This window comes from Alligator sinensis, unplaced genomic scaffold (assembly GCF_000455745.1).
Source record: "Alligator sinensis unplaced genomic scaffold, ASM45574v1 scaffold1083_1, whole genome shotgun sequence".
In the NCBI taxonomy this organism is placed as follows: domain Eukaryota; kingdom Metazoa; phylum Chordata; order Crocodylia; family Alligatoridae; genus Alligator; species Alligator sinensis.
Window position 1 is genome coordinate 41191 of NW_005842644.1, and position 12666 is coordinate 53856.

At 66.5% G+C, this 12666-nt stretch overlaps 2 protein-coding genes across 2 annotated transcripts in view; both read left to right on the forward strand.

The window, feature by feature from the left end:
• FLNC (filamin C) overlaps positions 1 to 11682 on the forward strand; it is a 32410-nt gene extending 20728 nt beyond the window's left edge. The window contains 26 exon segments of the mRNA XM_025215428.1: positions 1 to 153; positions 283 to 443; positions 553 to 720; positions 801 to 924; positions 1021 to 1177; positions 1269 to 1458; positions 1677 to 1700; positions 1895 to 2142; positions 2520 to 2591; positions 2833 to 2923; positions 3011 to 3151; positions 3634 to 3762; positions 3865 to 4038; positions 4150 to 4311; positions 4813 to 5016; positions 5096 to 5248; positions 5359 to 5481; positions 6899 to 7141; positions 8263 to 8532; positions 8951 to 9088; positions 9167 to 9282; positions 9526 to 9658; positions 9749 to 9925; positions 10267 to 10485; positions 10585 to 10815; positions 10918 to 11682. The exon segment at positions 1 to 153 is cut by the window's left edge and continues 9 nt beyond it. Of these exon segments, the coding sequence (XP_025071213.1) occupies positions 1 to 153; positions 283 to 443; positions 553 to 720; positions 801 to 924; positions 1021 to 1177; positions 1269 to 1458; positions 1677 to 1700; positions 1895 to 2142; positions 2520 to 2591; positions 2833 to 2923; positions 3011 to 3151; positions 3634 to 3762; positions 3865 to 4038; positions 4150 to 4311; positions 4813 to 5016; positions 5096 to 5248; positions 5359 to 5481; positions 6899 to 7141; positions 8263 to 8532; positions 8951 to 9088; positions 9167 to 9282; positions 9526 to 9658; positions 9749 to 9925; positions 10267 to 10485; positions 10585 to 10815; positions 10918 to 11105 (4189 nt within the window). The 3' untranslated portion in view covers positions 11106 to 11682.
• A 745-nt stretch (positions 11683 to 12427) lies between these two features.
• Positions 12428 to 12666, forward strand: part of ATP6V1F (ATPase H+ transporting V1 subunit F) — a 1033-nt gene continuing 794 nt past the window's right edge. Inside the window, exon 1 of the mRNA XM_006033605.2 lies at positions 12428 to 12587. Within this exon, the coding sequence (XP_006033667.1) occupies positions 12430 to 12587 (158 nt within the window). The 5' untranslated portion in view covers positions 12428 to 12429. The remainder of the gene's footprint in view (positions 12588 to 12666) is intronic.

Below are 12666 nucleotides of genomic sequence, written 5' to 3' on the forward strand. Positions count from 1 at the left end.
CGTGGAGGTGACCTACGACGACGTGCCGGTGCCCAAGAGCCCGTTCCGCGTGGCCGTGGCCGAGGGCTGCGACCCCTCCCGTGTGCGTGCCTACGGCCCCGGCCTCGAGGGGGGACTGGTCAACAAGGCCAACCGCTTCACCGTGGAGACCCGGTACGGCACACCCCCCACTGCCACGCGGGGCAAGACCCCAGCCCCCGGGGCCGCGGTCCAGCACGGGCAGCGCTCGGGGCCGGGGGAGACCCGGCGCTGGACGCTGAGTGGGGGGGTCTCTTGCTGCAGGGGCGCGGGCACCGGGGGGCTGGGGCTGGCCATCGAGGGGCCATCGGAGGCCAAGATGTCGTGCAAGGACAACAAGGACGGGAGCTGCAGCGTGGAGTACATCCCCTTCACGCCCGGCGACTACGACGTCAACATCACCTTTGGGGGACGCCCCATCCCAGGTGGGGACCCCTGCCTAGGGGCTTTGGGAGCCTGATCCAGGGTCTTCTGCCCCCTCCCTGTGTCCTCTGCCCATCCCAAGGGTATTTAACCACACTCTTCCCCCCGCAGGGAGCCCCTTTCAGGTGCCGGTGAAGGACGTGGTGGATCCCAGCAAGGTCAAGTGCACGGGGCCGGGGCTGGGGGCCGGCGTCCGGGCCCGGGTGCCGCAGACCTTCACGGTGGACTGCAGCAAGGCCGGGCGAGCCCCGCTCGAGGTCGTGGTGCTGGGACCCTCCGGTAGGTGCTGCCTCTGGCGGGTGGGGTTGGATTTGGGAGGGGTCCCTGCTGCCCCCACTCTTACCCTGCCCCACCCGCAGGGCTGGCGGAGCCGGCGGAGGTGCGTGATAATGGCGACGGGACCCACAAGGTGAACTACACGCCGGCCACCGACGGGCCCTACACCGTGGCCGTCAAGTACGCGGGGCAGGAGGTGCCGCGCAGGTGAGCCGGGGGGCGGGGAGCAGAATGGGGGCCCTGCTAGGCTGGGCAGGGGGAGACGGGGCCCGGCGCTGACCTCCCCGCCCCCCCTGCCCACAGCCCCTTCAAGATCAAGGCGCTGCCGGCGCACGATGCCAGCAAGGTGCGGGCCAGCGGCCCCGGGCTGAGCGCGGCCGGCGTGCCCGCCAGCCTGCCCGTGGAGTTCACCATCGACGCCCGCGACGCTGGGGAGGGGCTGCTCACCGTGCAAATCCTCGTGAGTGCTGGGCATGGTGGGGGGTGCGGGCTGGCAGGGACCAGGGCCCGCGGTGGAGGGTGACACGGTGGCGCTGTGCCCGTGCCTGCAGGACCCCGAGGGCAAGCCCAAGAAGGCCAACATCCGGGACAACGGGGACGGCACCTACACAGTGTCCTATGTGCCCGATCTGACCGGGCGCTACACCATCACCATCAAGTACGGCGGCGACGAGCTCCCCTTCTCGCCCTTCCGCACCCACGCGTTGCCCTCCGGTGATGCCAGCAAGTGCCTCGTCACAGGTGCGGCCCCGGTGCCCCTCACTCCCGACCCACAGCCCCTGCCCCCCCAGTGCCCCTCACTCCCAAACCCAGCCCCCACCTCTCCCAGCCCTGCCGGTGCCCCTCATTCCCAACCCGCAGCCCTTGCCACTCCAGTCGATGCCCCTCGCTCCTGACCTGCAGCCCCCCAGCCGGAGGCGGTCACATTCTCATTCACCTTCCTCTTCCTCTCTTTGCAGTGTCCATCGGGGGCCACGGACTGGGTAAGTCCTCTCGTCACCACCCAGCCTGGGGCAGGGGAAGGGGCAAAGCCACAGGATGGCACGGCTGACGGAGGTGGAGGAGGCAACCACGATTCCCACTCGTGGCTCCTCGGGCGTTGTTCCTGCCACCGGAGCAGGGGGTCCCCAAGGGCGGCCCCGATCCCCGTGGATGACCCCTTCCCCCTCCTCTGCAGGCGCCTGTCTGGGCCCTACCATCCAGATCGGGGAAGAGACGGTGATCACGGTGGATGCCAAGGCGGCCGGGAAGGGCAAGGTAACCTGCAAGGTGTCCACGCCCGACGGGGCCGAGCTGGACGTGGACGTGGTGGAGAACCACGACGGCACCTTCGACATCTACTACACGGCCCCCGAGCCCGGGAAATATGTCATCACCATCCGCTTCGGCGGCGAGCACATCCCCAACAGCCCCTTCCACGTCCTGGTAGGTGCCAAGTGGCCGGGGGCGTGGCTTGGCACAGGAGGTGTGGCCAGGGGGTGGGGGTGTGGCCAGGGACAGGGTGTGGGCAGTGGGCAGGGGACATGCCTAGTGGGGACAGGGCGTGTGGCTAGAGCACAGGGGCGGAGCTAGGAGATGGGGGCGTGGCTGTAGGGCAGGGTGGGCTGTAGATGGGGGGGTGCAGTCAGTGCTAAAGCTAAGCAGCGACAGACAGGGTCAGCTGCTGGAAGGGAGACATTAGGTCCCAGGGGGCAGCTCCCCCCGAAAGCAGCTGCACGTTAGCTGTGCCCAGGTGCCCCGGAGGGCGAGAGTGCCACCCCCACATGCCCCCGCTGGGCACTAACAGGCTCCCGCCTCCCCAGGCCTGCAAGACGCCACCCCCCGCCGAGGAACCCAGCCAGATGCCGCCCACCGGCGCCTTCCCGCCCCGCTGGGTACCTGCCGCCCATGCCCATCCCCGCCCCGCAGCACCTGCTAGCCTGTCTATGCGCGCCACATTGCCCTCCTCTCTCACTTGCAGCTCTGTGCACCGCACGCTGGGGGGGTGGCGGGCGCGGGCACCAGCTTGCTGCCCCCAGCACTCCCCGCTGGCCGCGCCGTCTCCCCACGGCTCCATCTCCGGGCAATGCTCCCCGCCACCATGCCCCTACTGACCCTCTCTCTGCTCCCCCCCAGGCCACGGATGAGCCGGTCGTGCCCGCTACTGAGAGCTTGCGCCCCTTCAACCTGGTCATCCCCTTCACTGTGCAGAAGGGGGAGATTACGGGTAAGGCAAAGGTGGGGTAGATGCAAGGGGTGGGCACAGAGACAGGGGCTGGGGATCAGGGTGACCCCTGTGCCCCCGTGCCCACAGGCGAGGTGCGCATGCCTTCCGGGAAGAAGGGGCGGCCCCGCATCACGGACAACAAGGACGGCACCGTGACAGTGCAATACTCGCCCACCGAGAAGGGGCTGCACGAGATGGACATCAAGTACGACGGCAACCACATCCCAGGTGCGGCCTCTCCTTCGGGATGCGGGGCAGGCTTTGGTGGCCGAAGGATTAACACTTCCCTTCGCCCCCTCCAGTGCCCCCAGCCCCTGTCCATGGGCGCTCAGGGAGGAGACGGGGGTGCTGGGGGCTGGGACACCTGGGTTCTCCCCAGCTCGGGCAAGGGAGAGGGGATTTGGGGGCCCGGGCACCTGGGCTCCCCTCCAGCTCCGGGAGGGAAAAGGGATTTGGGAGCCAGGACACCTAGGTTCCCCCCCCCCTCAAGGAGGGAGAAGGGATTTGGGAGCCCAGACACCTGGGTTCTCCCCCAGGTCTGGGAGGGCATTTGGGGGCCCAGACACCTGGGTTCCCCCGGCTCTGGAAGGGGAGTGGGGCTGGTGGGGGGAGGATTATAGCACAGGGGCCTGGGAGCCCCGACACCTGGGAGCAGGTATTTGGTGCGGGGGGCTCGTGGCCCCCGTGACCCCCCTTACCCTTGCTTCTAGGGAGCCCCCTGCAGTTCTACGTGGACGCCGTCAACGCCCGGCACGTCAGCGCCTACGGGCCTGGCCTGAGCCACGGCGTGGTCAACAAGCCGGCCACCTTTACCATCATCACCAAGGATGCGGGCGAAGGTAGGTAGCACGGGGGGCTGGGAACGAGCCGAAGGCAGGCTGGGGGGCAGCCGGGAGGGGGTCGGGGGTGTCCCAGCCCCCGTGACGTGGCCTGTGGCACAGGGGGACTGTCGCTGGCCGTGGAGGGCCCATCCAAGGCGGAGATCACATGCCAAGACAACAAGGACGGGACATGCACCGTATCCTACCTGCCCACGGCACCCGGAGACTACAGCATCATCGTGCGCTTTGATGACAAGCACATCCCCGGCAGCCCCTTCACCGCCAAGATCACCGGTGAGGACCCACTCCCTACCCACCATCCCCCGCGGGGTGACCTGGGCCCTGAGACCCTCACCCACATGGCCCCGCCACCCTCTGTTAACCCTCTTCCCCCCCCGGCCGCAGGCGACGACTCCATGCGCACGTCGCAGCTCAACGTGGGCACGTCCACGGACGTGTCGCTGAAGATCACGGAGACGGACCTGAGCATGCTGACGGCCAGCATCCGCGCACCCTCGGGCACCGAGGAGCCCTGCCTGCTCAAGCGCCTGCCCAACCGCCACATCGGTATGGCCCGTGGGGGGAGGTCAATGCCGGACACACGTGGCCATGGTTGTGGTTGTGCTCATGACATGAGGTGGATGCTGGGTGCGCATGGCCATGGCTGTGGGTGGATGGATGCTGATTGAGTGTGACACTGGCTGTGGCTGTGGATGTGGCTGTGGGGGAGGTCAGTGGTGGGCAGCTGTGGCCATGGCCTAAGGTGGATGCTGGATGAGTGTCACCATGGCTGTGGGGGGTGACTGTGGCTGTAGGTGTGGCATGATGTGGATGCTGAGTGCATGTGGCCATGGCTGTGGGTGAATGGATGCTGGATGAGTGTGACGATGGCTGTGGCCGTGGCTGTGGCCGTGGCCGTGGCCGTGGGAGGAAGTTAATGCCGGGCGACTGTGGCCGTGGCATGAGGTGGATGATGGGTGAATGCAGCCGTGGCTGTGGAGCGGATGGATGCTGGATGATTGTGACCGTGGCCATGGGCACCCCCCTGACATGTCCCCCCACCCGCAGGGATCTCGTTCACGCCCAAGGAGGTGGGCGAGCATGTGGTGAGCGTGCGCAAGAGCGGGAAGCACGTCACCAACAGCCCCTTCAAGATCGTGGTGGGGCCCTCGGAGATCGGGGACGCCAGCCGCGTCAAGGCCTGGGGGGCCGGGCTGGCTGAGGGCCGCACCTTCCAACTGTCCGACTTCATCGTGGACACGCGCAGCGCAGGTGGGCACGGCGGGGGGCGGCTTGCAAGGTGGGGGGCGGAAGTCCACAATGTGGGGCTGACCCGGTGCCGTCCATGCAGGCTATGGAGGGCTGGGGCTGTCCATCGAGGGGCCCAGCAAGGTGGACATCAACTGCGAGGACATGGAGGACGGCACCTGCAAAGTGACCTACTGCCCCACCGAGCCGGGCACCTACGTCATCAACATCAAGTTCGCCGACAAGCACGTGCCAGGTGCGTGCAGGGCTGTGTGGGGGGAGCTGGTGGTTTGAGCAGGGGGGTAGCAGCGGTGGGGTGGTGGTGCAGCGGGTGCTGAGGCCGTGCCCCCCCCTGCCCTCCCGTAGGCAGCCCCTTCATGGTGAAGGTGACGGGTGAGGGGCGCATGAAGGAGAGCATCACGCGCCGGCGCCAGGCCCCCTCCATCGCCACCATCGGCAGCACCTGCGACCTCAACCTCAAGATCCCAGGTGGGTGTCAGGGGGGTCTTCCTCCTCCTTCCTCTGGGCTGCACAGGACGTGGAGATGTTAGAGGGGCTAGGGGTGGGCGACAGAGAGCATCAAGGGCTTGGGAAGGCAGGTCCTAGAGGAGAGGCCGGAGGAGCTGGGCGTGTGCAGCTTCGGCGGGGATGGGAGTGCAGACGTCAAACACCCGAGGGCTGCACGGAGGAGAGGGGCAGCCCCTGTTCGCTCTTGCTGCAGAGCAGAATGTGGAGCTTAGGTTGGATCTCAGGAAACACGTCTGCACTGGCAGAGCAGGGAGGAGCAGGAGAGATGCCAGGGGACGGGGGACTCTGCATCCCTGGAGGGGTCAAAGAGAGGGTGGAGGGGTCGGTCCTGGGGCCGGTTTTGTTCAATGTCTTCATCAACGACCTGGAAGATGAGATGCAGTGCACCTTTGGCAAATTTGCAGATGACACCAAGCTGGGGGGAGTAGTAGATATGCTGGAGGGTAGGGCTAGGATTCAGAGTGATTGGAGGATTGGACCAAAAGGTATCTCATGAGGTTCAACAAGGACAAGTGCAAAGTCCTGCACTGGGGAGAGAACAGTCCCATGCACCGGTGCAGGCTGGGGTGACAGGCTGGGCAGCAGCTCTGCAGAAGAGGACCTGGGGGGACAGGGGACACGAAGCTGAACAGGAGCCAGCAGTGTGCCCGTGTTGCCAAGAAGGGTAACGGCATCCTGGGTGCATCGGTAGGAGCGCTGCCCTTTATTTTGCACTGGGGAGGCCACATCTGGAGTCCTGTGTCCAGCTGTGGGCCCCCATTACAGAAAGGATGTGGGCACACTGGAGAAAGTCCAGTGGAGGGCAATGAAAATGGTTGAGGGGCTGGAGGACAGGACTGGTGAGAAGAGGCTGAGGGAACTGGGCTGATTGAGTCTGGAGAAGAGAAGACCGAGGGGGATTGAATAGCAGCCTTCACCTCCCTGCAGGGGGGCTGCAAAGAGAATGGAGCTGGGCTGGTCTCAGTGGGGGCAGATGACAGGACAAGGAGCAATGGGCTCAGGCTGCAGCAAGGGAGTTTAGGTTGGATGTTAGGAAAAACCATCTCACGTGGAGGGTGGTGAAGCACTGGAACAGGCTCCCCAGAGAGGTGGAGGAGTCTCCATCCTTGGAGGTTTGAGACCCGGGTGGACGAAGCCTTGGCTGGGATGATGGAGTTGGGGCTGGTGCTGCTTGGAGCAGGGGGTCAGACTGGATGTGATGCCCTGAGGTCCCTTTCCACCCTCGTCGTCTCTGATCCTGTGACGGGCAGGCGCTGGGCAGGAGGATCTAGGTGCAGCGATGCCCCGTGCTCTGCTGTGTGGATCTCCCAGGCTTTTGGGCTGTGCTGGTTGATTGGCCCGGCCTGACCTGCCCCCCCCACCCCATGGCGCGGAGCAGGGAACTGGTTCCAGATGGTGTCGGCCCAGGAGCGGCTCACGCGCACCTTCACGCGCAGCAGCCACACGTACACGCGCACGGAGCGCACCGAGATCAGCAAGACACGGGGCGGCGAGACCACACGCGAGGTGCGGGTGGAGGAGTCCACCCAGGTCGGCGGCGACCCCTTCCCCAGCGTCTTCGGCGGCTTTCTGGGCCGCGAGGGCCTCGGCGCCTTCAGCACCATCGCCCGCAGCCAGGAGGGTGCGCGCCTCGCACGCGCGTGTGTGTGTGTGCATGTGTGTGCGTGTCTGCTTTGCATGACTCGGCCTGTCTGGGTCTGTGCCTCGAGTGTGCAAAAGTGCCTCGCACATGTGTGCCATCCGCACACGCGTCTTGCACAGGTGCATGCCTCAGCTGCCCATCATGTCCTTGTCTACTGCATCGTGTGTGCGCACGTGTGTGTGTGTGTGTGTGTGTGTATGCAACTCACTCCCGTGGGCGTACCTCACAAGTGTTTGCCTTGCACATGCGGTCTGTCTTGCACGTGTGCATGTGTGTGTGAAGCTCACGTGTGCAACTCATGTGTGGGCATGCCTCACAAGTGTCTCTGCCTTGCATGTGAGTGGGTGGGTGCAGGCCTTGCTTGCCTGTCAGGTGTCGGGGATGTGTGCCTCTCGTGTGTGTACATATGTACCATACATGTGTGCATGTATGTGCTCCTGACACATGCTCGTGCATGTCTCACATAGGTCACACGTGCATGCACCTTGCATGTGTGTATGCACGTGTCCCTTGTGTGTGCCTTGCACACATGCATGTGGCTCATGTCTGTGCAGGTGGGTGCATTGCATGTGTGTGCACCTCCATGTGCCCTTGTATGCATCTCACACTCGTGTGTGCCCCTCGCATGGTGTGCAACTCCCTTGTGTTTGCCCTGCACACGCATGTACCTCCACACCTTACTTCCGTGTGTGCTTCCCACAGGCACGTGAGTCTTTGCATGTTCACCCGTGGGTGGGTGCTGTGCACACCCCCCACCGCACCTGCCCTGCCTGCACACATCCGCACCCCTTCTGCACGCTTGCCCCGTGCCGTTTGTGTGTGCGCGTGTGTGCGTGTGCGAGCACCTCAGCCAGGCTCCCGGCTCCCCACCCACAGCCGCACACATCTCGCCCACGGGGGCAGCCAGCAGGTCTTGCACGGAGACGGTGTGTTGCACGCATGTTGTGCACATGGGGAGGGGGTGCGGAGCCTTCCCAGGGGTGAGGGGGCAGCTGGGGGAGGCCGTGGCACCCCCCGCTGGGTCCCCGCTGCCCCTGGGGGGGTTGTGCATGGAGCCGGGCCGGTGCCTGAGGCCGCGTGTGCATCGCGTGTGCGTGCAGGTGAGGCGGCGCCACAGGACATGACGGCGCAGGTGCTGAGCCCGTCAGGGAAGGCGTCCGAGGCGGAGATCGTGGAGGGAGAGGACAGCGCCTACAGCGTGCGCTTCGTGCCACAGGAGATGGGCTCCCACACCGTGGCCGTCAAGTACCGGGGCCAGCACGTGCCCGGCAGCCCCTTCCAGTTCACTGTGGGGCCCCTGGGCGAGGGCGGCGCCCACAAGGTGCGGGCAGGAGGCACGGGGCTGGAGCGCGGCGTGGCCGGCGTGCCAGGTAGGGGCACTCGCACAGGGACAGCAGGGTGGGCAGGCCTTGCACGAGCAGGGGCGGAGCTTGCACAGAGCAGCCCACACAAGGGGTGCAGCAATGGGGTGGGAGAAGCTTGCACAAGGGAATGGGGGGAATTTGCACAGAGCGACTCCCGTGGAGACTGGGGAGGGCAGAGCTTGCACGAGGGGGTGGGTGGAGCTTGCACAAGGCACCACAGAGGGGCTTTGGTGTGGGCAGGGCTTGCAGGGGGACAGCGGTAGCCGGCAGGGGATACAGGGAGCCGGGAGGGCACGGGGGTGTCACGAGCAGGCCGTGGCACGGAGAGGTCTGGGCTGATTGTGGGGGTCTGAGATGCCCGAGGGGAGGGGGGCGGGATGGGGCCACGTGGCCCCATGCTGAAGCCCCCGGTCCTGCCCCACAGCCGAGTTCAGCATCTGGACACGAGAGGCGGGTGCCGGGGGCCTGTCCATCGCCGTCGAGGGGCCCAGCAAGGCTGAGATCGCCTTCGAGGACCGCAAGGACGGCTCCTGCGGCGTCTCCTACGTGGTGCAGGAGGCTGGTGAGTGCTTCGCCCCCACCCCCAGCCCCCGTGCAGGGTGCACGCACACGTGCGAGGCCTGACACCTTCCCCCTGCAGGCGACTACGAGGTCTCCATCAAGTTCAACGACGAGCACATCCCCGACAGCCCCTTCGTGGTGCCCGTGGCCTCCCTGTCCGACGACGCACGGCGGCTCACGGTCACCAGCCTGCAGGTAGGGCCCTGCCCCCACCGCCCCCCCTGCCCACCACTGCCCCTCACCCCCGACCCGCAGCCCCCTGCACGCAGGGACCCCCTGCTCACGACCTGAGCCCCGATCGCTCCCATTTCCCCACCCCCCAGCACGGGACCCCAGTGCCTGCCCTTGCCCCCAAAGCAAAGGGCAAGACCCTCCCTGGTCTCCATGCTGCCCCCCACCTCTGACCCCCCCACCCACACACGTCCTCTCCTCCCATAGGAGACGGGGCTGAAGGTGAACCAGCCGGCCTCCTTCGCGGTGCAGCTCAACGGCGCGCGCGGGCTCATCGAGGCCAAGGTGCACACGCCCTCGGGCGGCGTGCAGGAGTGCTGCGTCTCCGAGCTCGATAGCGGTGAGCGGGGTGCGGGGGACGGAGGGCCTGGTGCAAGTGGGGGGGCTGGGGCCAGTGCCTCATTGATGCCCCATTGCGCTCTCCCTCCAGACAAGTCAGCCATCCGGTTCATCCCGCGGGAGAACGGCGTCCACTCCATCGACGTGAAGTTCAACGGGCGCCACATCCCCGGCAGCCCCTTCAAGATCCGCGTCGGGGAGCAGAGCCAGGCTGGCGACCCCGGGCTTGTCACCGCCTACGGCCCCGGCCTCGAGGGCGGCACCACAGGTCGGGGGGCTTGGGCTCAGTGGGGTCAGGGTCTGGATAGGAGACCCCGGGGGGGCTAGTCGGGGTCCGGCTAAGCAGGATGGGGCAGGTTGGGGTCTGGGTGGGAGACCACATAGCGGGGTTGGGGCGCCTGTGCAGCTCTCCAAGCTAAGCAGGATCAGGCAAGGGTGGGGCTTGGATGGGAGACCATGCTGGGGGACGGGGAGGCACCAAAGCACCACTCTCTGTGCCAGAGGGGTGGGCCTGCCTGGTGCCCCCCACCCCTTCTGTCATCACCCCTGCTGTTGAGAGGGGGAGAGTGCTGGGGCCCAGCCCCACTGACGTCCCACGCGTGCCCGCAGGCGTGTGCTCGGAGTTCTTCGTGAACACGGTGAACGCGGGCGCCGGCGCGCTGTCGGTCACCATCGACGGCCCCTCCAAGGTGCAGCTGGACTGCCAGGAGTGCCCCGAGGGCCACCGCGTCACCTACACACCCATGGCACCCGGCAGCTACCTCATCTCCATCAAGTACAGTGGCCCCCACCACATCGTGGGCAGCCCCTTCAAGGCCAAGGTCACAGGTATGGCGCTGACCCCCTGCCCAGCTCTGCTGGTGCCCCTCACTCCCGCTCCGCAGCCGGCAGGACGGGATTCACAAGGGGCTGTCCCCTTCCCCGCAGGTCCACGGCTGTCAGGCGGGCACAGCCTGCATGAGACGTCGACGGTGCTGGTGGAGACGGTGATGAAGTCAGCGGGCGCGGCGGTGGCGGTGGCAGCAGCACGGGGTCCCGGCTTCCCAGCCATGCCCAAGTTCTCGTCCGACGCCAGCAAGGTGGTGGCGCGCGGCCCCGGGCTCAGCAAGGCCTTCGTGGGCCAGAAGAACACCTTCACGGTGGACTGCAGCAAGGCTGGTACGGAGGCGGGGCCTGGGGTGAGAGGTGGGGCCTGAGGGGAGGGGGCGTGGCCTCTGGATAGGGGTGTGGCCCAGCTGACAGGGTCCCTCCGGTTGGCAGGCAGCAACATGCTGATGGTGGGCGTGCACGGGCCCAAGACGCCGTGCGAGGAGGTGTACGTGAAGCACGTGGGCGGGCGCGTCTACAACGTCACCTACACGGTGAAGGAGACGGGCGACTACGTGCTCATCCTGCGCTGGGGCGACGAGAACGTGCCTGGCAGCCCCTTCCGCGTCAGCGTGCCCTAGGTCGCACCAGCCTCTGCCCCCGCCGGTGCCTGCGTGTCTTGATCCCTCCCGGCCCCGCCAGTGCCCGCGTGTCCCCATCTCCCCCTGCCTTGCTGGTGCCCATGTGTCCTGATCCCCCCACCCCACCAGTGCCCGCATGCCCCGATTCCCCCATCCTGCCAATGCCTGTGTGCCTTGATCCCCCCTGCCCTGCCGGTGCCCATGTGTCCCAATCCCCCTGCCCCGCCAGTGCCTGTGTGCCCTAGTACAGGACATGTCCCACCCTCCCACCTGCCAGCCCACTGCACACCGGCTACCCACAATGCCCTGCACCCGGGCCCTGGGCAGAAGGGCCCTTTGCACTGGTTCTCAGTGGGGCGGGGGGTAGAAGGCACTGCCCGCCTGGCGGGGCATGGAGGGCAAGAGCCAAGGGGACATGGTGCCCCCCACCCAGGGGATCCCAAAACCAGTCTTTTTTTTTTGTAAAAAAGGAGAAAAAAAAACTATATACAAAAAATGCTGCTGGGGGGGAGGGGGGAGCCGGTGCCCCCCACTCAGCACCCCCCACCACAATAAACCACTCGCTCGTCTGCCACCAGCACCGCATCCTGTGGTCTGTGTCCGCCTGGGGTGGGGGCCCATGTGCCAGCCTTAGAGCCCCTCAAGCTGCCACGCGGGCCACGCCGACCCCCCCACAGGGGCCAGGGCAGCAGGGGAGAGGCCTCCAGTGCATCCTGGGGGGCCCCGACGCCTGGGTTCCCTCCCTGCTTGGGGGGGTAGGATTTAGGACCCTTGGACTCCCCCAGCTCTTGGGAGGGGATTAAGGTTTAGGACCCCTGGGGTCTCTCCCAGCTCTGGGGGGTAGGGTTTAGGACCTTTCGGAGCTCCCCCCCACCTCTGGGGTGTAGGGTTTAGGACCCCTGGGGTCTCCCCCAGCTCTGGGGGGGTAGGGTTTAGGACCCTTGGGAGCCCCCCCCCCGGTCTGGGGGGTAAGGTTGAGGATGCATTGTGGGTCCCCCCCTCTCGACGCCTGGGTTCCCTCCCTGCTTGTGGGGGTAGGATTTAGGACCCTTGGACTCCCCCAGCTCTTGGGAGGGGATTAAGGTTTAGGACCCCTGGGGTCTCCCCCAGCTCTGGGGGGGTAGGGTTTAGGACCCTTGGGAGCCCCCCCCCCAGCTCTGGGGGGTAAGGTTTAGGACCCTTAAGGCTCCTCCCCAGCTGTGGGATGTAGGGTTTAGGACCCCGGGGCTCCCCCAGCTGGAGGATGGGTAGAAGCAGCATGGCCCTTCGAGCATGCGCAAAGCAGCGCACCCCGCGCAGGCGCAGAACGCCGTGGAAGGGGCGCATGGCCGGACGTGGGAAGCTGCTAGCGGTGCTGGGCGACGAGGACACGGTGACCGGGTTCCTGCTGGGCGGCGTGGGCGAGCTGGACAAGCACCGCAAGCCCAACTTCCTGGTGGTGGAGAAGGAGACCAGCATCACCGAGATCGAGGAGACCTTCCGGTGCGTGGCGGGGGGGATTTGGGGGTAGAAAGAGGGGATTTGGGGCAGGATGGGGGTAGAAAGTGGGATTTGGCGGTGG